The sequence below is a fragment of the Ranitomeya imitator genome, chromosome 9 (assembly GCF_032444005.1).
Source record: "Ranitomeya imitator isolate aRanImi1 chromosome 9, aRanImi1.pri, whole genome shotgun sequence".
Classification (NCBI taxonomy): domain Eukaryota; kingdom Metazoa; phylum Chordata; class Amphibia; order Anura; family Dendrobatidae; genus Ranitomeya; species Ranitomeya imitator.
In genome coordinates this window covers 44984447-45009361 of record NC_091290.1, presented here as the reverse complement: position 1 = coordinate 45009361, position 24915 = coordinate 44984447, and the positions used below count along the sequence as shown (strand labels likewise).

Here is a 24915-nt window from a genome sequence, read left to right as displayed (position 1 = left end):
AGGAACGTGCATCGAAATTTTGGTGTACTGTGTTGCACTTTAGATCACACCCCTTTTCCGATAAGCCATCAACCTTTATAGAGCGGCAAAGTCTGTTTAAAATGCATTGTAAATTTGGTGCAGCTCATTAAATACTTTTATTGACCAAATTACACCAGAATTCAGCACTTTTGGCTCCATAAATGTAGTTTAGTAATATTGTAACCTCTGGAGTTTTTAAAATTGAGAATTTTAGACGATCCTGAAAGCAAATTTCCATATGTGGGGTTATGCTTGATATTGCCCATACTTTCACAATGATGGATAACTCATTAACACTGGATGAATACTCACTTGAGAGTCTGTGGTCGCATTTTATTTCCAAGTTTAATGTCCGCGAGTGCACTTTGTATATCGTCATGTACCATTTCAGCCTTTGAAAATAAAGTTTTAGGTGTTATTTAGTCGTCACAAATTGTTCAGCAAAATGTTCAAAATTATCTGTACAAAACCTGAGGAGTCCATTACAACCGTGCCATCTCCTCATTGACTCCTTTGTTTGAAGTCATACAGCATAGAGGCTGTTGGTCAAGCAGGAGGAGGCGGTGTCGGGAGGGGGATAGAGCTGGAGTGACAGAGGCTTCAAATCTTCATCCTCATTTGTCTAACAATTCCATCGCTAGTTTCTCAGTAACGGAAGAACGGATTGGACATGTAAAGGTATTGCTGGACTTGTCTTTCAAAGAGTTACATGCACATATAAATAGTTTAGCGGATGTAATCATGCTGACAGATTACCATTAATAAGGTCCTCTTCTCCAGCTAAGGGCCAAGAGCTGAACAGGGACCTTTGGAACCTTGATAAATACTGGTCTCTATAACAGATGAGTTCACACATCTCGCATTCCCTGTCCTTATGCACACTGCGATGATTGGACTGGCCGGGGATCTCCATACCAAAATATGAGAGTTCATACATTTTTATGGAGCTGTCACAAGACCCATGGCCAGTCCAAGCATCGCGGTCTGCAATGAATTTTGGATGTGTGAAACTGGCTTAAAATAATATCTATCAAAAATGACCAATAAGAAGCTTAATTTTTTTTAAATAAATGTTACCATCGCAGATTCCTCCATCACTTCTAGTCAATACGACTTCTTTATTGTATTTACAATGTGGACATTTCCAGAAGATAACTTCTTCACAAAACTTCCTGAAGTAGTGATGGGCGCACCTCTGGATGTTCAAGTCCAGCGGGTTCAGCCAGATAGTTAAAAAAGGTTCATTTACATGAATGAGGTGCCTGAACATGCATTGTTTGCCATGCTGTCATCCATTGTTTGCCATGCTGTCATGTGTATGACAGTGTGGCAAACATTGCCTCTGATCGGCGGTAAGATTATTACCACCAGTCAGAGAGCTGCAGATGAACAGCATGAACCCACAGCTGTGACAAGAAGTAAAAAGTTTACCACCGAACTACTACTCCCATTAGCCTACGCCTGCTGTCGCTGATGAAAGCCGGCGCCTGCTCTATAAAGAAATAACTTTAAAAAAATGTCATGGGTTCCCCTGTATGGGCTTTAGGTGAGTATAACTATGTTTGTTATTTTTAAATAGAAAAGTAAAACTGGGTGTTTTTTTTATTTAAAATAAGACTTTATTCTTGCTGTATGCTTATTTACAATATGACTATAGGATTAGTAATTGATAAATGTCTTATAGACACCTCTCCATTACGAACCCGTGGGCTTGATGTCACCTGACAATACAAAGGTGACATCAACCCCACAAATATTAACCCTACTTGCCACTGCCACAGGGAAAGTGAGAAGAGCCAGGCAAAGCGCCAGAATTGGCGCATCTGATAGAAGCGCCTTTTTTGAGATGGCTGTGGACTGCTATTTTTAGGCTGGGGGGGGCAATATCCATGGCCCCTTAGCAGCCTGACAATACCAGCCTTTAGCTGCCTGCTTTAGCTTTGCTGGGTGTCAAAAAATGGGGGGGACCCCACACCGTTTTTTTTAATTATTTATTTAAATAATTTAAAAAAACACATGGGGACCCATTTATTCTTGATAACCGGTGGTATTGATCTTACCGCCGATCAGAGCCGCCGATGTTTCTTGTGCTGTCATGCAGATGAGAGTGCAAGAAACACCCGGTGTCCGGGGTGCCGAACCCGATCAGTAACACGGACTTCCTGGAGTAGTCTGTGTCCGGGGTCCGTGCCCGAACAGTAGGTATTCGGTACAGACCCCAAACTTTTCTGTTCAGATTCTCCCTTCTTTATCCAGATGTGTTCACATGAGAAAGTGTTTCCCATCGGTCTGTAACATATCTATTTATGCTAGTCAACATGTCACGCAGTTACACTCAAATCCAAAAACAACGTTGTACCAATATATGGTACAATGATTACAGCTAAAAGCCTATTGCATTGCTCTAATAATAGAAAACATACATTTATTGCCTGCTAATTGTGGAATGAGGCCATACAACTGCTGCAGTTATATACAGCACTGTCAAAAGTGAATTATTGCGTTTCTAAATTCATAGTGTACTTCTCTTTTTAAGGATATTTTTGTACCTTCGGGCTTAAATTTACATAATGCCTGCTGGTAAGAAAGAACAAAGGGCAACCTGCTTTATTTAGATGTATATCAAAAGGATAGAAATTGTTTAAGAAACAAAGCTGTAGACTTGGTGCTACTTTCTAAGAAATAGTAAAATGACAGTGGATCCCAAGGGTATGTGCACACGTTGCGGCATCTATTGGCCGCAAAAATGCGCGTTATGGAATCTAAATTTACTGTAAACTATTTTTTAAATTTTTTACCAATTACCTCTATCTCACAGTTGAAAAAATGTATATCAGGTTTGCTTTGGTCGACCTCCTGACACACGATAAGCAAGAGGTGAGGGTATCGATGAGGACCTTGGATGCTGCGGCACTTGTGGACTATGGAGAGGGGGAAGTTTTCTAGTTCTTCCTGTCATAAAAAAAAAGAAAGAACAATGTCAGTTAAAGGGCTATTCCCACATTCTTAGATGGATAATGCTGGATGGCGCTAGTATTAACATGCACTTTTGCAATTTACTGCTTATTAAAATTTGCGTCCGTTCTTGAGATATTAGCAGATCTTTCCAGCTCTTTGCCTAGGAGACCATCCACCATTGATGTCTAGGTTGTGAGCCCCGAGTTGAAGCTAGCCTGGATTAGAAGATAACAGCATGCACCAGTGATCCCGCCATCTTTAGGCTACCGTCACACTAGCAGTATTTGGTCAGTATTTTACATCAGTATTTGTAAACCAAAACCAGGAGTGGAACAATCAGAGGAAAAGTAGAATAGAAACATATGCACCACTTCTGCATTTATCACCCACTCCTGGTTTTGGCTGAGAAATACTGATGTAAAATACTGACCAAATACTGATACTGTGACGGCAGCCTAAGACAGTGCTTGCAAGCTCAATAGAAAAGAGCTTTTAAGCACTGTGCATATTCTGCAGTCTGGCAGAGGTGGTCGGTCTCCAAGACAACGAACTGTAAAACGAAAGAAAAAATGTTAATATCTTAAGAACGGCAAAAAAAATTAATAAAAGGTAAATTGCAAAATTGCTTGTATTTGGAAGCACTGTTTGACAAAATGCCATTTATGAAGATGAGTTAATACACATCTCGTTAGGCCCGTTTCTGGACTGGACGCGGGTCTGGTGATCCAGACTCAATAGCCTCATAGGCATACATGAGACTGTTGAATTCGGATCACAAAACCCACAGCCAGTCTGAACATTCAGTCCATACTTGAACCGTGAGGGTATGTGCACACGTCAGGATTTTTAGCGTTTTTTTTTTGCGGATTTTCGCCATAAAAACGCTATAAATCCGGTAAAAAAAACGCTAACATTATGCATCCTATCATTTAGAATGCATTCCGCATTTTTTTGTGCAGATGTTAGCGTTTTTTTTCCGCAAAAAAAAACGCATCCCGCAAAAAATCCGGACATGCTCATTCTTTTTCCGGATTTGCTATCAAAAAGGTCATTCAGGAAAAAAAAAAAAATCCGCAAAAATTCCGCAAAAAAAAAAATCCGCGCAAATTCCGCGAGAAAACCGCGCGAAAAAAGACGCGGATTTCTGGCAGAATTCTCAGGATTTTGTCAGGAAATAATCCTGACGTGTGCACAAACCCTGAATGTCGGATGAGTGAAAGTCAACTTCTTCGTGTAAAAAAATGATACCTGTGTGGCACAGTCTAGAAGGCTGATTGATGTGCTCATTACTTGAAGAACCATTTCTTGGGCCCAGATCTTGTCCTTTGTTTCCAACTGAAATAATCGTTTTATAGCATCCTCCTCAGTGCCGAGGGAATCATTCTTATCCATCAAAAAGGTTGCCAGGTGCTGTAAAAAAAGGAGCAACGATTGCTGAGATTTCCATCATTAATGCATAATATGGAGAATTTACAAAGAACAAACATGTTCACGTCAGAAGAAATTTAGCTACAGATTGTGGACTGCTGTCAAAGGAATTGTTTCTGAGCCACGTGTGTAAGACGACTAAGTTCCATCTTATGTCCGATTATTTCACATGTCTAATTAGTACTTTAATTTTCAAACAATGTAGACTTAAAGTTTCCACGTTAATCACAAAAATAATTATAGTGCGGGACTCAATGCAATCATTTTTCCAAATCGCTCTATTAGAAGGATTTAGAACAACTTCATGTTCATCACTTTTTTTGCTTCCATCTTCTGTGTGTGAACAAGCACTGTGGGATCTGATGAAAATCAAAGATAGTAGGTAAAGGCAGGACGCTGATTAATTTAGGGCAGACTACAGAAGTTGGTTGGTCCGTGCTGCAAGAAACTCTAAATTATTATATGACAAAGTCTTTTACAACAATAATTTTTCAGCTGGGGTCGCACGAGCGTAGATTTTCTCATGAGCGAGAGTGCTTAGTATGATCTGATTCTCTCAGATGAGAGATTCGAATCACAGGTATGGAGAACAAGATTTCTCCATCTTCTCCATTGTGTGAGATCTAGGACTGCACTCGGATACCATCCGAGTGCAGTCTGATGTTTTCCACGCACCGATGCACTTGAATGCAATCTAATTTGAACTCATGCTGAATTTGGCATGAGAAAGAAATTTCTAATCAGAAAAGTCCCATAGAATACCATTGGTTTGCGTGCTATCCAATAAAACATCAGCTAGTACTCGTCTGATGTATATGCTCGTGTCACAGATCCCTTTTGTTAAAAGTGAAGATATATTTTAAAGTAACACTATCAATCCCCCTGAACAGCATATATGGGGATGCAGGGCTTTGAAATGTAAATCCATCACCACCTTTATATCTTATATCTGATGCTGCATTCCCAAGTGATTAGCATTTTTATTCATATATAAATGAGACATTAAGTGCTTTGGGTGTGACAGAGCACTTCCCAAGCCTCTACCTCCCCAGGATGTTTCCACACTCATCATCAGCCTCTTTTACTTGATTGATTGATTGATAGCTCCCCATCTGTGTGATGACATGTGACAGGCAAGGAAATCAAACAATTAGCAATTAATCAAAAGAGGCTGGGAGGAGGAACAACCTGGGGAGGCAGAGGCCAGGGAAGTGCTCTGTCATGCCCAAAGCACTTAATGCCTCCTTTGCATATGAATTAAAAAGTGAATATAAAGCAACTAGGAGTCCGGTTCTGCATTACACAGATTAATATAGGGACTGTGCACTGCAAGGAAACAAAACAGTAAATGCCAGGTTTCCCTGCCTACAGCAGCTGATGGTTGGGAATATTCTAACAGATAGGCATTGTACAAAATAGACAACATCTTTAACTTGAACATTCAAAAGAGGTTAAAAAAAGGGTCAAATCGACTGCAGGTTTAAGTGATACTGAGCTGTTGTATCTCACATTATGACCTTTTCCTGACTAAATAGATGAGATCATTCAAGCCCATGTATATTTCATGTGGGAATCAAAATCTCACTTTTAAATATTTAAAAAAGACTAAAAAATGTCCATCAGTTCAACTTTTCTCTGCCCGAGCTGTTTGACTCTGGGGCTGCCTTTAAAGAGGACCTGTCCCTTGTGCAAAAAATTTAGTTAAATACTTTATAAAAATTCCTGATGTCCCCTGATTCTGCCGCTATTTTCCGTTTTGCGCTGCATCACTCTATTGCGGAGATATTCACACTTATTTCTTCTGGAAAGCACTATGTGAAATCTCTGCTTGCAGTCCTACTGGGCATTTCTTCAGAGTTGTCTCTGGGGCGTATGCTTTCACTCCTCCCTCATATACACTGCCAATCACAGCTCGGCAGCGTTGTAGACTGCTAGATCAGCCGCTGAGCTGTGATTGGCAGCGTGTGGGAGGGAGGCGTGAAAGCATACGCCCCCAGAGAAGACTGTAAGGAAACATTCAGTTGGACTGCAATCAGAGATTTCACATACTACCCTCCAAAAGAAACAAATGAGAATATCTCTGTAATAGAGTGACACAGAGCAAAAAGGAAAAGAACAAGAGAATCAGGGGAGCTCAGGGATTTTTACAAGGTATTTGACTCAATTGTTTTGAGTAAGAAACAGTTCCTATTTTTAAAAAAATGTGTAACTTTCTTTTCATGGCCTTATTCAATAAGGGATTTTGGCAATAGTCAATGCATTTGGCTTCAGGACCAAAACAATTAGATTAGACCATCTGTTATTGGACTGTGTAATTACCCCTAGGCTACAATCCTCTTAATCTTATCTAAGGTTGTTTATTTCATTGAACCTGCTAAACCCGAAAACTTATCCTTATTGCTTTGTAATTAAAAATGTTTTATAATGTTCAGAAATTGAACCCTTGTGTATTTTTATTCAGTATCTGAAGGGTTGGCATTAGTGATGAGCGAGTATAATCGTTGCCCGGGTTTTCCCGAGCATGCTCTGGTGGTCTCCGAGTATTTGTGAGTGCTCAGAGATTTAGTTTTCCTTGCCCCAGCTGGATGATTTACAGCTACTAGACAGCTTGATTACATGTGGGGATTCCCTAGCAACCAGGCAACCCCCACATGTACTCAGGCTGGCTAGCAGCCGTAAATCATGCAGCTGCGTCAATACCACGGGAAAACCCGAGCAACGAGTACACTCGCTCAACACTAGTTGGCATGTTCCATGACTTCGTTGTCTTCAAAAACTCAGACTTACATGATACAAACAAGCTGCTTTATTTACTCTGTCAAAAATTTTTTTGAAGGAGAAATAAATTCTAGGGCATTATTACCACGATTGAACTCCCTGATTCTGGCTGAGCGATTAAGTATCCTACTCAATGGCCATTTAGATGCCCTTTTACTGCTGACAATGTTTTTCAGCATTTGTATATTACGGGCCATTATGTTTTGTATGCCGTGACAAGTCTTATTGGCAACATTGACAATTCAGTACAATCTTAGTGTTGGACTGTACTGTCACGTTTCTACTAGTGATGAGCGAATATACTCAGTACTCAAGATTTCCCGAGCACGCTCGGGTGTCCTCCGAGTATTTGTAAGTACTCGGAGATTTAGTTTTCTGTGCCGCAGCTGCATGATTTACATCTGTTAGCCAGCCTATGTACATGTGGGGGTTGCCTGGTTGCTAGGAAATCCCCACATGTACTTATGCTGGCTAACAGATCTAAATCATTCAGCTGCGGCAAGAAAAACGAAATCTCCGAGCACTAAAAAATACTCGGAGGACACCCGAGTACCGAGTATGCTCGCTCATCACTAGTTTCTACCCCTGAAGACACCAATCGCGTTATATGAATAGTGTTGTGCACCATATATATATATATATATATATATATATAATTGTAACAACCCTGCCGGCATCACTGCATGGCCTTCCATTCCCCACCTGCCTGTTACATCTACTCACTCACCCAGTGCCATGCTGTGAGATCTGTCTGCTGCTGGTTCCATGCCATGTGCTTCATGGCGGCCTGCTCTGTGTACACTTCCTGGCTGTGTGCATAGGGGGGCGGCGCCAGCCACTCCGGATTCTTATTGAGACTGTGTGCACCTCCCTAAGGTGCTTCTGGCCAATAGCATTGAGGCCTCTGATACTTAAGGCATCCTCACCCATTGGAGGATGCCTGAGCAAACTATTCCCCTCAGTTTGCATTTGCTACTGAGCTGCCAGGTCGTGTGTTTCCTGTCTCTGAGGGCTGCACTATTGCAGGCCTTCATCTGTGTTCTGTTTGTGTATCCGTGTCCGTTCCTGTCTGTACTCTGGTCTATGTCCATCCCTGCTCCTTCTTTGTCATTAGTCATTTCCCACTCAGCTGTGTGTACCTCTGCCTTATCTTTCTGCTCTGTTCGCCACTGTCTGTGGCTCTGCTTCTCTCTGCTCAGTTCTACCACAACCTGTGGCTCTGTGTCTCTCAGCTTTTCTCTCAGCTCTGCTCTCTGACCTTGCTCCACTCTCTGTGGCTTTGCTCTACGGCTCCGCTCCTTGCGGTTCCACCTGGCACCGCTCCTTGCGGTTCTACGTCTTTAGCTCTTGGCTCCGCCTCCAGCGTCTCCGCTCTTGGCTCCGCCTCCAGCGTCTCTGCTCTTGGCTCCACCTCCAGCATCTCTGCTCTTGGCTCCGCCTCCAGCGTCTCTGCTCTTGGCTCCGCCTCCAGCGTCTCTGCTCTTGGCTCCGCCTCCAGCATCTCCGCTCTTGGCTCCGCCTCCAGCGTCTCCGCTCTTGGCTCCGCCTCCTGCGGCTCCGTCCTTGGCTCTGCCTTCTCCTTCTCTACTCTCTGCTCTGCCTTCTCCTTCTCTGCTCATAGCTCCACCTTCTACTTGTACTCCGCCTCCTGCGATTCAGCTTTTCTTCCACTCTTGCTCTATCTTAATTCTGCAACTTTCCCTACAGGTCTCTACCTGTTCCTTTATATTCTCCAGTCTGAACAGGTTCTTACCTGTTTCCACACATCCATCTGAATACCAGTTCCTACCAGAGTATCAGTCCTGTCTGCCAGTGCCAGCCGTGCCCGCCTGTCTGCCTGAGTGCCAGCCGCGCCCGTCTGCCTGCCTGTATCTCCGTCAAGCCAGTCCACCCGTCAGGGCCTCTGCCATACCCGTCTGTCAGCCAGTGTCACAGCCGTGCCTGCCTACCCGTGTCTTGTCCCCGGTGGGATCAGCATCCACAGTCCGACTCCACCCTGCAGTGGTACCTGGTAGCTTCCTATTGCACAAGTCTGACCTCACCATCAGAGGCTCCAGCGAACACCTAGGAAGCTACTTAGTTACGCCCCTTCCAGGGAAGTTCGGTCTGTGGTCCAGTGGGGCCACACCCCCAGGTGCCCGCGCCAACCAGTCTCGGCGCGAGCGTTACAGATTGCTCAGGCCATGGTCCCCGCTGAGTCCCATGAGCCGTTGCTCTCAGAGCAAAATGAACTCTCTTCTAGCCTGTATTGGCCCCCAGAAGGTTTTTATACTCAGTTGAAAGATCTGCCTACACCTACTCCTGGTGGTCCACTCATAATCTCTAGAGAGTTGTATGATTACATTGCCAGTAGAGAAAAACTCCTTCCGCCTAGATACTATGGGGATCCAGAGGAGTGCATGGAGTTCCTGGAGCGTAGTCTGATGTATATCGAAGCTAATCCTTCTGAATTTTCTTCTGATGAGTTCAAGCTAGGATTTATCTTGTCCTATCTAGCAGGAGATGCATTGAATTGGATGAACCCTCTCTGGGAAGCAAGGGATCCAATCCTCTCAGACCTTGGGGCTTTCCTGGAAGCCTTTGTTAAAGCCTTCAAAGCGCCTAAACCTGCTCCTCCTGCAAAGTCTTCCCTCACCAGATCCCAGAGGCGGTCTAGACGAGTTAATCCCCCAAAGAAATCGTCACGTCAGACCAAGTCCGTCCAAGACCCACCTGTTCCTCTACCTGTCCCAGCAGCTACCCAAGCAAAACCCCAGAAGGCTGATAAAAGTGGGCTGGCAAAGCAGCAGCCCAAATCCAGCCGCAAGAAGGGAACGTGGTATCGCTGCGGTTGCAAGGAACATCCAGACAGTCTCTGCCCTGTAGATCTAAAACTCCAAAACCCTGGGCCAGCAGGAGAGGCTGCCCTAGGTGAGAGTACCTCCTCTCCATTAAAATCAAAGACTGTGTCTCTGTTTTCCGGGAGCTTTGGTGTGGTAAAGTCGCCAACCATTCGGAGTCGGTGTGTGGTCTCTGTCATACAGCTCCAGAACCCGGTAAGGGCGTTGTCTGAAGTTGGTCAAGCCCTACTCAAGAGCAGTCTAGTCCTGCAAGGACAACTACAGCTCCAAGTTGGAGCCTTATACACGAAGAAGTTTATCTACCGTATGCTGTCTGTTATGCCCATGGGTCATTCTGAGCCTGGAACTCTACCACCCGCTCTGGTCAAGAGTTCCTGCAAAATACTTCGTTTGAATTTACCCAGTCATGAGAGGTGTCTGGTTCCCATGCATCAAGGACAGTCAACTGTGTTGTCTTCTTCTTCAGCTGGTCTGCTAGTCGTCGAGTCAAGGTGTGTTGATGTCACCCAAGATGAGGAAGCGGTGACTATTTCTCCACACGTCTCTTGTGACTATACCAGTAACCTGTTAGTCGTCGAGTCAAGGTGTGTTGATGTCACCCAAGATGGGGAAGCGGTGATAATCTCTCCACACGTCTCCAGTGACTATACCAGGAACCCGTTAGTCATCGAGTCAAGGAGTGCTGATGTTACCAAAGATGGGAAAGCGGTGACAATCTCTCCTCACTACTCTAATGACTATACCTGTAACCTGTTCGTGGAAATACCTCCGCCTCTTGGACGTTTTTTTCTGGATAATCGGCAGAAAATGGTTCCTATGTGGGTGCCTTCATCGTCCATATGGCCGGTTGGTGAAGATTCCAAAACAGAAGTTTTCTCCTCTCAGTTTTTTCCTGATCCGGTGGAGTTATTATTCTCCACCCTCTGCTCCAGTGATTTTTCCTGTGTTCAGTACTCTGGAACATTTCAGCTACCTGAAAATTTGTCTCTGGATATCGGGCAGAAGATGTATCCTGTGAGTGTTCCTTCGGCTTTTAAGTGGCCGGCTGGTGAAGATATCAAACCAGTAGCATCCAAGTCCCTGCTTCTTGTCTACCCAGAGGAAATGGTCCAGTCCATTGAGGAGGCTAACCCTATTGGGTACAAAGAGACTTTGCTATCCGAGATATCTGATGAAGCTAACCCTGTTGGGCACAACGAGACTTTGTCTTCTGAGATTCCTGGTGACCCATTTGCCTTATCCTACTCTAAAGATGTTATGACTTGGACTGTGAGTGGTTTCTTTCTTCTTCTATGGATCATTTTAGCGGGTTTGAAGAAGAGGGGGCGTAAAGGAAGGGGTACTGTAACAACCCTGCCGACATCACTGCATGGCCTTCCATTCCCCACCTGCCTGTTACATCTACTCACTCACCCAGTGCCATGCTGTGAGATCTGTCTGCTGCTGGTTCCATGCCATGTGCTTCATGGCGGCCTGCTCTGTGTACACTTCCTGGCTGTGTGCATAGGGGGGCGGCGCCAGCCACTCCGGATTCTTATTGAGACTGTGTGCACCTCCCTAAGGTGCTTCTGGCCAATAGCCTTGAGGCCTCTGATACTTAAGGCATCCTCACCCATTGGAGGATGCCTGAGCAAACTATTCCCCTCAGTTTGCATTTGCTACTGAGCTGCCAGGTCGTGTGTTTCCTGTCTCTGAGGGCTGCACTATTGCAGGCCTTCATCTGTGTTCTGTTTGTGTATCCGTGTCCGTTCCTGTCTGTACTCTGGTCTATGTCCGTCCCTGCTCCTTCTTTGTCATTAGTCATTTCCCACTCAGCTGTGTGTACCTCTGCCTTATCTTTCTGCTCTGTTCGCCACTGTCTGTGGCTCTGCTTCTCTCTGCTCAGTTCTACCACAACCTGTGGCTCTGTGTCTCTCAGCTTTTCTCTCAGCTCTGCTCTCTGACCTTGCTCCGCTCTCTGTGGCTTTGCTCTACGGCTCCGCTCCTTGCGGTTCCACCTGGCACCGCTCCTTGCGGTTCTACGTCTTTAGCTCTTGGCTCCGCCTCCAGCGTCTCCGCTCTTGGCTCCACCTCCAGCGTCTCCGCTCTTGGCTCCGCCTCCAGCGTCTCTTCTCTTGGCTCCGCCTCCAGCATCTCTGCTCTTGGCTACGCCTCCAGCGTCTCTGCTCTTGGCTCCGCCTCCAGCATCTCTGCTCTTGGCTACGCCTCCAGCGTCTCTGCTCTTGGCTCCGCCTCCAGCGTCTCTGCTCTTGGCTCCGCCTCCAGCGTCTCTTCTCTTGGCTCCGCCTCCAGCATCTCTGCTCTTGGCTACGCCTCCAGCGTCTCTGCTCTTGGCTCCGCCTCCAGCGTCTCTGCTCTTGACTCCGCCTCCAGTGTCCCCGCTCTTGGCTCCGCCTCCAGCATCCCGCTCTTGGCTCCGCCTCCAGCATCCCCGCTCTTGGCTCCGCCTCCAGCGTCCCCGCTCTTGGCTCCGCCTCCAGTGTCCCCGCTCTTGGCTCCGCCTCCAGCATCCCCGCTCTTGGCTCCGCCTCCAGCATCCCCGATATTGGCTCCGCCTCCAGCATCTCCGCTCTTGGCTCCGCCTCCAGCGTCTCCGCTCTTGGCTCCGCCTCCAGCGTCTCTGCTCTTGGCTCCGCCTCCTGCGGCTCCGTCCTTGGCTATGCCTTCTCCTTCTCTACTCTCTGCTCTGCCTTCTCCTTCTCTGCTCATAGCTCCACCTTCTACTCGTACTCCGCCTCCTGCGATTCAGCTTTTCTTCCACTCTTGCTCTATCTTAATTCTGCAACTTTCCCTACAGGTCTCTACCTGTTCCTTTATATTCTCCAGTCTGAACAGGTTCTTACCTGTTTCCACACATCCATCTGAATACCAGTTCCTACCAGAGTATCAGTCCTGTCTGCCAGTGCCAGCCGTGCCCGCCTGTCTGCCTGAGTGCCAGCCGCGCCCGTCTGCCTGCCTGTATCTCCGTCAAGCCAGTCCGCCCGTCAGGGCCTCTGCCATACCCGTCTGTCAGCCAGTGTCACAGCCGTGCCTGCCTGCCCGTGTCTTGTCCCCGGTGGGATCAGCATCCACAGTCCGACTCCACCCTGGAGTGGTACCTGGTAGCTTCCTATTGCACAAGTCTGACCTCACCATCAGAGGCTCCAGCGAACACCTAGGAAGCTACTTAGTTACGCCCCTTCCAGGGAAGTTCGGTCTGTGGTCCAGTGGGGCCACACCCCCAGGTGCCCGCGCCAACCAGTCTCGGCGCGAGCGTTACAATAATGAATCCTGTGAAATATGAAATGTTCCTATGTAATGTATAGAGTGTGATAAGCATTGAAAGTGTAATATGCATAGTGTATAGCAGTGTAGGATACGATACGATACGATACACTTTATTGATCCCGTGGGAAATTATGGTATCACAGCAGCACGACTTAAATCATAAAAATCATAAAGGAATTACATAGTTGACATGACAGTGGAGTTGACAGAAGAACATTATACATTAGAATAGGACATACACAACGAGTGAACTGAAATGTAGAGAAATAAGTAGACTTTCACCTTGGTGGTTTAACCCTAATGTTATTGTTGTACATTCCCATGGCAGTTGGCCATGGCAGTTGGATGTGATAGAGTAAGGTATAGTATAAGTATTGTTAGTGCATAGTGTGAAGTGTAAGGACGTTTTGCCTAGCAACAGACAGCAGGGTCAGAGGTAATTAAGTGTTGGGGCTAGCCCACAGGGGGAGGGCTTAAAGGGAACCTGTCACCCCCAGGACCTATTTAAGTAAAATAGCCACCTTCAGCAGCACTAAGGTTGCATTCTGTGAAGGTGGCGCTTATGTTTATCATCCCTAGGAACGCTGAAATAATTATTAATGACTTTTATAAGTTTCCCGCCATACCTCTATTGAGTCAGGGAGGTATGTTTTCTCCCCCTGCCTCAACCACGTCGCAGCCGTCCATCATCCAGCTCTGTCCTTCGTGCGCCACCTCTTCTCTTTCTTGTGATGTCACCGGCGCCTGCGCTCTGCAATCAGTTCTCGGGCATGCGCCATGCATGCTGCCAATGAACTTACATCAGGTGATGTAAGAATATCGCGCCCGTGTGTAGCGGAGGCCCCTGATCCTGCCCTGCAGTGTGTTATGATATATTCACACTGCGGGGTTGGGAATCTGGCGCCTCCACAGTGGAGCGGGACACTGTGCTCCATTCAAGATAGTGTCGATGTCTCGTGAGTTTTGTGAAGTCTTGCGAGACTTTGGAACTTCTATCGAGGAGCACGGTGACCCGCTCCACTGCGCAGGCGACAGATTCCCAGCCCCGCAGTGTGAATATATCATAACACACTGCGGGGGCAGGATCTTGGGCCTCCGCTACACGCAGGCATGATATCCTGATGTAACTTCATGGGCAGCACACGCAGCGCATGCCCGAGAACTGATTGCAGAGCGCAGGCACCAGTGACATCACAAGAAAGAGAAGAGGTGGCGCATGGAGGACAGAGGTGGATGATGGACGGCTGCGAGGCGGTTGAGGCAGGGGGAGAAAACATACCTCCTTGACTCAATAGAGGTATGGCGGGAGATTTATAAAAGTCATTATTTCAGTGTTCCTAGGGATAATAAACACCTTCATAGAATGCAGCCTTAGTGCTGCTGAAGGGGGCTCTTTTTCTTTAAAGGGCCCTGGGGGGTGACAGGTTTCCTTTAATGGTAGGGAAAGGACTAGGTTTCCTGGTTAGAGAGGTAGGAGTTAGAGTCTGAAGAAGTAACAAGTGTGCAGTGCTGCCAATGGGTGATCCACAGCATCAAGGGACATACGGACAGAGATAGTGAGACCCTCAAGAGATTTACTGACGATACGGAGTCATCTTCCATGAGGCGTTAATGGACAAGTCGCCGAGTCACTGGATACCCAAGAAAGCGAGAATTGCAGAGCCCTGGAGCAGCCTACAGAGGAAGCATACAGTAGGAATGAAAAGGCTTCTTACTGTGAAGGAAACGCGTTTAAGACTATGTTCCCGCTTTCCCTTGTATATAACCCTTATCATGTTCAGTAAAGTTCCCATGTTTGAACGGAAAAATCCTTGATTTAATTAATTTGTGGAATTTGTGGTCCTGCCCAGCCAAAGACCGCCTGCATAGGTGGTCCTTTACATTACCAACACCCCGTCAGGACCCATCTTTTCCTGTAAAGTTTCAGGGCGTTATGAAACAGCAGCTCAGCCATGGCTACCACACGTGGCCAGTTTACACATGCACGTACAGAGCGTCTAGCTTTTTGTTAAGAGATAATGTGTTTCAAGTGCGTACGGTACTCTTTATCAGATTGAGAGAAGCAGGAGGAGACCACAAATATGCCAATTTCATAAAAGTGTTGATTAGATGACCGCTTGAACTGGCAAGCAGAGCAGAATCCTAACAGCGTGTTTATTACCCACTGTTTGGATTCTATATCATACACTGCCTGACGTAAAAGTAGCCCTGGTGTGAAAAACCCTATTAAGGTACCGTTACACTAAACGACTTACCAACGATCATGACCAGCGATACGACCTGGCCGTGATCGTTGGTAAGTCGTTGTGGTCGCTGCGGAGCTGTCACACAGACCGCTCTCTCCAGCGACCAACGATCAGGGGAAAGACTTCGGCATCGTTGAAACTGTCTTCAATGATGCCGAAGTCCCCGGGTAACCAGGGTAAACATCAGGTTACCAAGTGCAGGGCTGCGCTTAGTAACCCAATATTTACCCTGGTTACCATTGTAAAAGTAAAAAAAAAAAAAACAGTACATACTCACATTCCGATGTCTGTCACGTCCCCCGCCGTCAGCTTCCCGCACTGACTGTGTCAGTGCCAGCCGTAAAGCAGAGCACAGCGGTGACGTCACAACAATATCGTTAACGAAATTGTTATGTGTGAAGGTACCTTAAGTTACACTACTTAACACCAGTCTTTTCAATAGGTTTGTCTGATGTCATTGTTATGTCTCAGATTGCTCATTCCTTAAATCTCCCCATACACATTAGAGCTCGGTGAGCCAAAGCCACTAATTTCAGCAGGAACAACTATCTTAGGTCTAAGGGGGTCTCGAAACTCTCTGCAACAGCTGATGTCAAGGGAAAGAAAGATCAGGCATGTTGGATTTCAGTGCCCTTTCCGTCTGTTTTCAGAGCAGAAGAACTCTGGAGAGCGATCTGTCTCATTCTCCCTTCTCCCTATGAAACATATACATTCTGGGCAGAATGCACGTGGATGGGAGATGGAGAATTAGCTATTGAAGGTATAAGGTCATCTTAAGACGTTACGCAAAAGTACCCACCATGTGCTACTTATATTACTGATGTCTTCTTACATGACACCTTTAGGTCCCCTCAGTTTTCTGAATTGGGACAGAGCAATGTATGACCAGCCCAGGATGGCTAACTCTGCCTACAACACACATAAACAGCTGTGGCAAAAACTAAGAGACCACTGCAAAATGTTCAGTTTGTCTGATTTTTCTCTTTATAGGTATATTTTTGAGTAAAATGTCATTTGTTCATATATTCTATAAACTACTGACAACATGTCTCCGAATTTCCAAGCAATAAACTTTGTATTTTTTGTTTCTAAAAAGGAGAAATGGTCAAAAATTTTTAAAAATAAACGGTGCTTGCAGACCTCAAATAATGCAAAGAAAACAAGTTCATAATCTTTTAGAAACAACAATACTAATGTTATAACTCAGGAAGAGTTCAGAAATCAATATTTTGCGGAATAACCATGATTGTTAATCACAGCTTTCATGCGTCTTGGCGTGCTTTCCACCAGTCTTTCACACTGCTTCTGGCACAAAATCTAAGCAGTTTTTCTTTGTTTGATGGCTTGTGACTATTCATAATCCTCTTGATTACATTCCAGAGGTTTTCACTGGGGTTCCGGTCTGGAGATCGTGCTGCCCATGAAAAGGTTTTGATGTGGTGGTCTCTTAATTTTTGGCAGAGCTATATCTACAGATACAACTCACGTTTTTATGTTTCACGTCTGTCAGAATTAAAGGCCAATGGACGGTGCAAATTTTAAGCTTGGAATAGTGTATAATAAATTAGTGGGAACTGAGGATTGCAAAAAAAATTGTATAGGATAATTCAGAAGTATACTAGTAGTATTTTCTGAAAAAAAAAAATAAATCACATTTTAATGGGATTTTATGGATTTGTGTAATGTTAGAGCATTAAACTCAAAAGTAAGGAAACCAGAAATTAAAATATTTTGGAAAAAAGTAATCCAATGATAAAAGCAAGCTTTGGGAGAAGGGGGATTCCTATCATGCCATGTCCTCAAGATCATGGCCATCTCTGCCAACTTGTATTCCACATCAGTTTTTCAAATGGGAAGGCAGATGTGTGACACCTCAAACTGGTAGAGAATTTCACCAGAAAAGCCATGGAGCGCTTCATGTTATGTTTAAAGAGTGCTTTTTCTTCTGCGCATGTGAAATGAAGAATGGCATTATCTCAAGCAGAATGTGCTGGGATCATCCTCATTTCTAGTGAATGATGGCCATCATAGAAACTTTGCTTGGACTGTTGTGTGATGACCCATGTGCTGATGACGACGTTCTAAACATGTTCTGCTGGGGACGACGCCATCATTCACGTCGCTTATACAGAAGAGAAATCACATGGGAACGTGGCTTTAACATGAAGCAGATCATCGGTGTGATGGGTCACACTCCTGCCTTCCCATTTGAAAACTGAACTTGAATCCAACGTTTCGGTATTCACGATAGACTATGTTACGAACATTGCAGCTAACTGGGTTTGTTTTGTTCCCTGCAGTTTTGTCCAAGATTATGTCACTGGGAAACCATTTTCATTTGATTTCAGTGTTTCTTTACTTTTGAGACACACCATTCAAGAAAAAACTGTGAAACTTTTGTGTGTTAATCCCTGACAATGTCCTACATTTTTACATGTTTCCAGTGCAAAATAAGTGTTTTACATCTAAAGTCCAAAAAACTGTTCTGAGCTGTCTGGTTCTGCTTACATAGTCGCTGGATTTGTTACAGTGTACAGTGGGGAAAAAAGTATTTAGCCAGCGACCAATTGTGCAAGTTCTCCCACTTACAACGATGAGAGAGGCCTGTAATTGACATCATAGGTAGGCCACAACCATGAGAGTCAAAAAGAGAAAACAAATCCAGAAAATCACCTTGTCTGATTTGGCAAGATTTATTTAGCAAATTACGGTGGAAAATAAGTATTTGGCCATTAACAAAAGATCATCTCAATATTTTGTTATATATCCTTTTTTGGCAATGACAGAGGTCAAATGTTTTCTGTAAGTCTTCACAAGGTTGGCACACACTGTTGGTGGTTTGTTCGCCCATTCCTCCATTCATTCTTTCATGTACACAGATCAGTCATCCTGGTCCCTTTGCAGAGAAACAGCCCCAAAGCATGATGTTGTCACCCCCATGCTTCACAGTAGGTATGGTGTTTTTTGGATGCAACTCAGCATTCTGTCGCCTCCAAACACGACGCGTTTTGTTTCTACCAAACAATTCTACTTTGGTTTCATCAGACCATATGACATTCTCCCAATACTCTTCTGGATAATCCAAAAGCTCTCTAGAAAACTTCAGATAGGCCTGGACATGTACTGGCTTAAGCAAGGGGACACGTATGGCACTGCAGGATCTGATTCCCTGGCGGCTACTGATAGTAGCGTTTCTTACGGTGGTCCCAGCTCAATGCAGGTTATTCACTAGGTCCCCCAGCGTGGTTCTGGAATTTTTGCTCACCGTTCCTGTGATCATTTTGACTCCACAGGGTGGGGTGGGGATCTTGCTTGGATTCCCAGATCGAGGGAGATTATCAGTGGTCTTGTATGTCTTCCATGTTCTTTTTAATGCTCCCACAGTTGATTTCATCACACCAAGCTGCTTGCCTATTGCAGATTCAGTCTTCCCAGCCTGGTGCAGGGCTGCAATTTTGTTTCTGGCATCCTTCGACAGCTCTTTGGTCTTTACCATAGTGGAGTTTGGAGTGTGACTGTTTGAGGTTGTGGACAGGTGTCTTTTATACTGATAACAAGTTCAAACAGGTGCCATTACTACAGGTAATGAGTGGAGGACAGAGGAGCCTCTTAAAGAAGAAGTTACAAGTATGTGAGAGTCAGAAATCTTGCATGTTTTAGGTGACCAAATACTTGTTTTCCACCATATTTTGCAAAATAAATCTTGCCAAATCAGACAAGGAGATTTTCTGGATTTGTATTCTCATTTTGACTCTCATAGTTGTGTTCTACCTATGTTGTCAATTACTGGCCTCTCTCATCTATTTAAGTGGGAGAACTTGCACAATTGGTCGCTAACTAAATACTTTTTTCCCCACTGTATAAATATAAACGAAAAATCTTCAATCCAGAGTCCAGTACATGAGAGACAGAGAATCCCAAAATTGAAATACTGCAAGGGCTCGTCCAGGCGAGCGTATAATTTCAGGATGAAAATAGGAACATTTTTCAGTCGCTGGCCTGACCCCGACCTAGGACTGTGTTTCCATATCCATTGCAAGATTTCATTTAGAGAAACAGACAATTGTATTTTATGTGAAAAATTGATCTGTTGCAATACTGATGCAAATGGAAGCAGAGGGACCCCTTTGATTATTATGGAGTCCATCTGAGTTCCATTTTACATCAGTTTTCATAACTAAAGAAAAAGCGCAGCATGCAGAACTGTTTCTGTTTGCAACAGTTATGTAATAGTATTCATTTTGCACATGAATTCTGTTTGTTCCTCTAAACTCTGGGTGGGAAGCTCTGGAACATTGGGCGCTTACAGTCCGCGATGACCTTTTCTCTGGCCGAGCAGATTTCCCGGGAACGAAGTGCTCTGGCTGTCAGCAGTGTTTTAACGGCTGCAGACCCATTTCTTATTACTCTGCGAGCACACACATGCAGCATCCACTACTGGATGCTGCGGCACATGCAATGGAAGATTGCATCGGTCAGGACGTACTCTGTGGGTGGAGGTAGTGCGCAATGCACTCCTGTCCCAAAGAAGACAGCAGCATCTCCTGTGATATGCATGCCACAGCCCAGTGTCTCCAGTGATTTATATGCACCTGCCTAGTGTCCCCAATGATGTACATGCCCCAGCCCAGTGTCTCCAGTGATGTATATGCCCAGCCCAGTGTCAGTGTCTCCAGTGATGTATATGCCCAGCCCAGTGTCAGTGTCTCCAGTGATGTATATGCCCAGCCCAGTGTCAGTGCTTCCAGTGATGTATATGCTCCAGCCCAGTGTCTCCAGTGATGTATATGCCCCAGCCCAGTGTCTCCAGTGATGTATATGCCCAGCCCAGTGTCAGTGTTACCAGTGAGGTATATGCCCTAGCCCAGTATCAGTGCTTCCAGTGATGTATATGCTCCAGCCCAGTGTCTCAAGTGATGTATATGCCCTAGCCCAGTATCAGTGCTTCCAGTGATGTATATGCTCCAGCCCAGTGTCTCCAGTGATGTATATGCCCAGCCCAGTGTCAGTGTTACCAGTGAGGTATATGCCCTAGCCCAGTATCAGTGCTTCCAGTGATGTATATGCTCCAGCCCAGTGTCTCCAGTGATGTATATGCTCCAGCCCAGTGTCAGTGTTTCCAGTGAGGTATATGCTCCAGCCCAGTGTCTCAAGTGATGTATATGCCCTAGCCCAGTATCAGTGTCTCCAGTGATGTATATGCCCAGCCCAGTGTCAGTGTTACCAGTGAGGTATATGCCCTAGCCCAGTATCAGTGCTTCCAGTGATGTATATGCTCCAGCCCAGTGTCTCCAGTGATGTATATGCTCCAGCCCAGTGTCAGTGTTTCCAGTGAGGTATATGCTCCAGCCCAGTGTCTCCAGTGATGTATATGCCCAGCCCAGTGTCAGTGTTACCAGTGAGGTATATGCCCTAGCCCAGTATCAGTGCTTCCAGTGATGTATATGCTCCAGCCCAGTGTCTCCAGTGATGTATATGCTCCAGCCCAGTGTCAGTGTTTCCAGTGAGGTATATGCTCCAGCCCAGTGTCAGTGCTTCCAGTGATGTATATGCTCGAGCCCAGTGTCTCCAGTGAGGTATATGCTCCAGCCCAGTGTCTCCAGTGATGTATGTGCTCAGCCCAGTGTCAGTGTTTCCAGTGAGGTATATGCTCCAGCCCAGTGTCAGTGCTTCCAGTGATGTATATGCTCCAGCCCAGTGTCTCCAGTGAGGTATATGCTCCAGCCCAGTGTCAGTGCTTCCAGTGATGTATATGCTCCAGCCCAGTGTCTCCAGTGATGTATATGCTCAGCCTAGTGTTGGTGTCTCCAGTGATGTTTATGCTCAGCCTAGTGTTGGTGTCTCCAGTGATGTATATGCTCAGCCTAGTGTTGGTGTCTCCAGTGATGTATATGCCCAGCCCAGCCTCACCAGTGATGTATATATTGCTGCTCCATGAAAAACACTTATGAGTAGCAACATCATCCATACCACCTAACATCACATGTTGCACCAAAGAGAAGCAGCTCCAGCCATCACGTTAGGTCTGAGTTAATTAAATGTTTGACCACATATAGCAGGGTAATTTTCAAGTTGATCATTTGATATGGCCCTGAAGAATGGTATACGTTTATAAATGGCCCTTGACAGAAAAAAGTTTCCCCACCTCTGATCTAAACACAACAGACAGATGAAATGTGCAAATGAAAATGTGAACTTAGCCTCACAAATGGCATGCCAAGATCTTGAAAATGTTAAGGAAATAAAGCAAAAATAAAAGCAGAAGCTCATTTTATTATAGCTACGTTTTATTAATATTGAATAAGCCCTTTTATGATTTTCCTTATTGCGTAATATATCTATTTCTACCTGTTTTAATTGGACATTTCATATTTTACCTCCTCTTACTGTAAAGAATCCCTCCTGCTTTGCATGTGTTTGCATGTGTCAGAACTCCTACTTTGCATGTATCTGCAAATGGAGTTTCTGGTTTGGCTTCTTAGGCTATGTGCACACGTTCAGGAATTCATGCAGAAAATTCCTGAGAATTCCGGACATTTTCTGCATGAAATCCGCAAGAAAACCGTGTGCGTTTTTGCCGCGGTTTTGACGCGTTTTTGCCGCGGTTTTGACGCGTTTTTGCCGCGGTTTTTTCCGGACACTTCCCAATGCATTTTGGAGTGGGAAATCCGCAAAAAAAACGCAAAAAGATAGAGCATGTCCGGATTTTGTGCGGTATGCGGTTTTTTTGCGGAAAAAAACGCATCATGTGCACAAAACATCCGGAATTCATTCTAAATGATGGGATGCTTATTGTATGCGTTTTTTTGCGGTTTTATAGCGTTTTTATCGGGAAAAACCGCGAAAAAACCGCAACGTGTGAACACAGCCTTAACCTAAGTCATGTGGCAAGGCTCATCAAAGGATGAATATTGACTTTTAGGATCGATACCTCCAATAAGGGGCACTAGAGCTCCTGTCCTCTTCTTCTTTGAAGAGGCTATTTGCATTGAAATGGAAAGGAGATAGATAACAATCTACCACCAAATATCTTTCATAAGTGAGCTCACTTGTGACGCATTCTCGGACATGAGATATAATTATCCACGTGTTGTGTAGTTGACATATTTTCTGTTCAGTTTCAGCCTGTTATATGCAGGTGGCGTTCCCATGTATAATAGAAAGTAATTTGTGATGACATCAATTAAATATAATGGTGAATAGTTAACTTGTTTATAGATGTCATTAAAAATATTACCTCTAGGCTAGGGCTGCGACACAGCTTGTGCTGCCAAAGATTGCTGTACACTACTGCTAACTTGCAGCATACTGCAAGTGAATGGGGTTGTATTGAGACCCGTAAGGTACCGCGACTATGAAAAACAAATCACAAAAAATCCAAATTGTTAAGACTTTTTATTATTTTTTTGTCATGGTTGAGACCCTATTCACTTACCATGTAGCAGTGGCATACTCGTACATTGGCCACCTGACCTGTTTTGCAGCCAGAATCGCTGTGATTACGGTGGTACATGTTGTCTCTACAGGTCCATACTATATGTGCTACTATATGGTGATTCCACAAGGCATAATTTTCTCTCTGGAAGCAATGCTTGGAGGAGAGATTACCCCATAATAGAACATGTGATGAAAAATATCACATTATTTTGCAAATTAATCTGTGAGCAAAAACTTGTTCGAATCCACCCTGGTTGTAAGTTATGTTGTTACTTGGCTATATGACAATCATTGTACACACACAGATAATTTCGTTATTGATTATAGTGGTGCCTTGGTGATGACCTCAGCTCTTTTTCTTCCAGATGCTGATGTATATACAGTTTTTATATTGATTGTGGTTTCTAACCCAGATTCTTCATATTTACGTTTGATTGTAAATACGGTACATCAGGAGTATTTTTGATGTGCACATCAGAAGAAAATTTCTATGGATAAAGACCTATCCTTGGCTAAAAAGTTATTTTGTGGCGTTCTTCGGATAATTTAGATCTAATGGTTAGGTTTGGCATATGCGCTTGGAAATAGCCCTGTGACATATTCACTATGGGTGCCTGGTGTCACAATCAACAAGTATATATAACGCTAAAAATTTAAAACCGGAAACACAAAAAAAAATGCAAAAAAGTGAGAATTTCCTTGTTCAAAACATGACATTTCAGCCCCTTAAACCTGGAATATTTTTTTTGAGCCAATAAAGTCTTTTTTTTGTATTTTTTTTTAGTTCTGCCTTTTATTTTTTATTTTTGCCTAATACAGCAATATACATCAGCACCATCTGGTGATACACGACGTGCATACAGTTCATACAGTTGATTTGGTACAAAGCAGTGCGGACCCCATGTGACTGTAAGGAATTTCTGCAGAATTTTCCTGAAGAAAACCGGACTCTTTCTGCAGGAAATCCGCTCGCATTTTTATCGCGTTTTTTTTTTTTGCGGATTTTTTGCGTTTTTTTGTGGAGCTTCCCAATGCAATAATATACCGGCAAAAACGCAAAAAATCTGCAAAATTAATTAACACGCTGTGTTTTTTTTACCGAAATGCTTTTTTTTCGCGGAAAAAAATGCAGCATGTGCACAAAAAATGGGGAATGCATTAAAAATGATGTGATGCTTATGTAAGTGTTTTTTTAGCGTTTTTTTTCTGCGGAAAACGGCCGAAAAATGCAGAACCAAAACGAGAAAAATCCTGAACGTGTGCACATTGCCTAAAGGCTCCATGAAGGTTTTGGTATGTCATTGAAGCCTAAGGGTATGTTTCCACGTTCAGGAAACGCTGCGTGCTTGACGCTGCATAGAGCCGCAGCGTCAAAAACGCAGCGTCCAGATGTTACAGCATCGTGGAGGGGATTTTATGAAATCCCGTCTCCACTATGCATTAAAAGACGCATGCAGCAGACCCGCGAAAATGCACATGCGGCGCGTCTTTTCAGAACGCAGCATGTCCTTACATTGCAGAAACAACGCAAGGACAACACAGGTGACCTGCCAGTGACTTCAGGTGCAGATTTGGTGCAGATTTTACCTGCATAAAATCCTGACCAAATCCTGATGCAATCCTGAACGTGGACACATACCCTAAAACACATAGTATTTTTTTTTAATATTTAAGTAAATTAGTCTATTTCTTTGACACTTATGCTCTCTGGACTTAGATCTGTTATTCATAGATTCCAATCAAAAGAGAAAATTATTCCAGGGTGTAGGACGGAACGCCATAAAAGTAGGGAATATGGTATAGAAATTACAGTTAATTAGTGCGGCTTTAGATGTACAGGTAATTAGCTACAAGACTCTGGACTGCACATGACATTTGTGCAAACATGGAATTACACATCATTACTCTCCATAAATATACATTAAAATACGCATTTTCCA

General features: G+C 44.5%; 1 protein-coding gene across 3 annotated transcripts in view; it reads right to left on the bottom strand.

Moving 5' to 3' along the window:
• Positions 1 to 24915, bottom strand: part of EPS8L2 (EPS8 signaling adaptor L2) — a 230822-nt gene that overhangs the window by 26488 nt on the left and 179419 nt on the right. For all 3 annotated transcript variants that reach the window (XM_069738470.1, XM_069738473.1, XM_069738472.1), the window contains 3 exons: positions 4228 to 4389; positions 2827 to 2973; positions 334 to 413 (listed from right to left, as the gene is read on the bottom strand). In XM_069738470.1, the coding sequence (XP_069594571.1) occupies positions 334 to 413; positions 2827 to 2973; positions 4228 to 4389 (389 nt within the window). The remainder of the gene's footprint in view (positions 1 to 333; positions 414 to 2826; positions 2974 to 4227; positions 4390 to 24915) is intronic.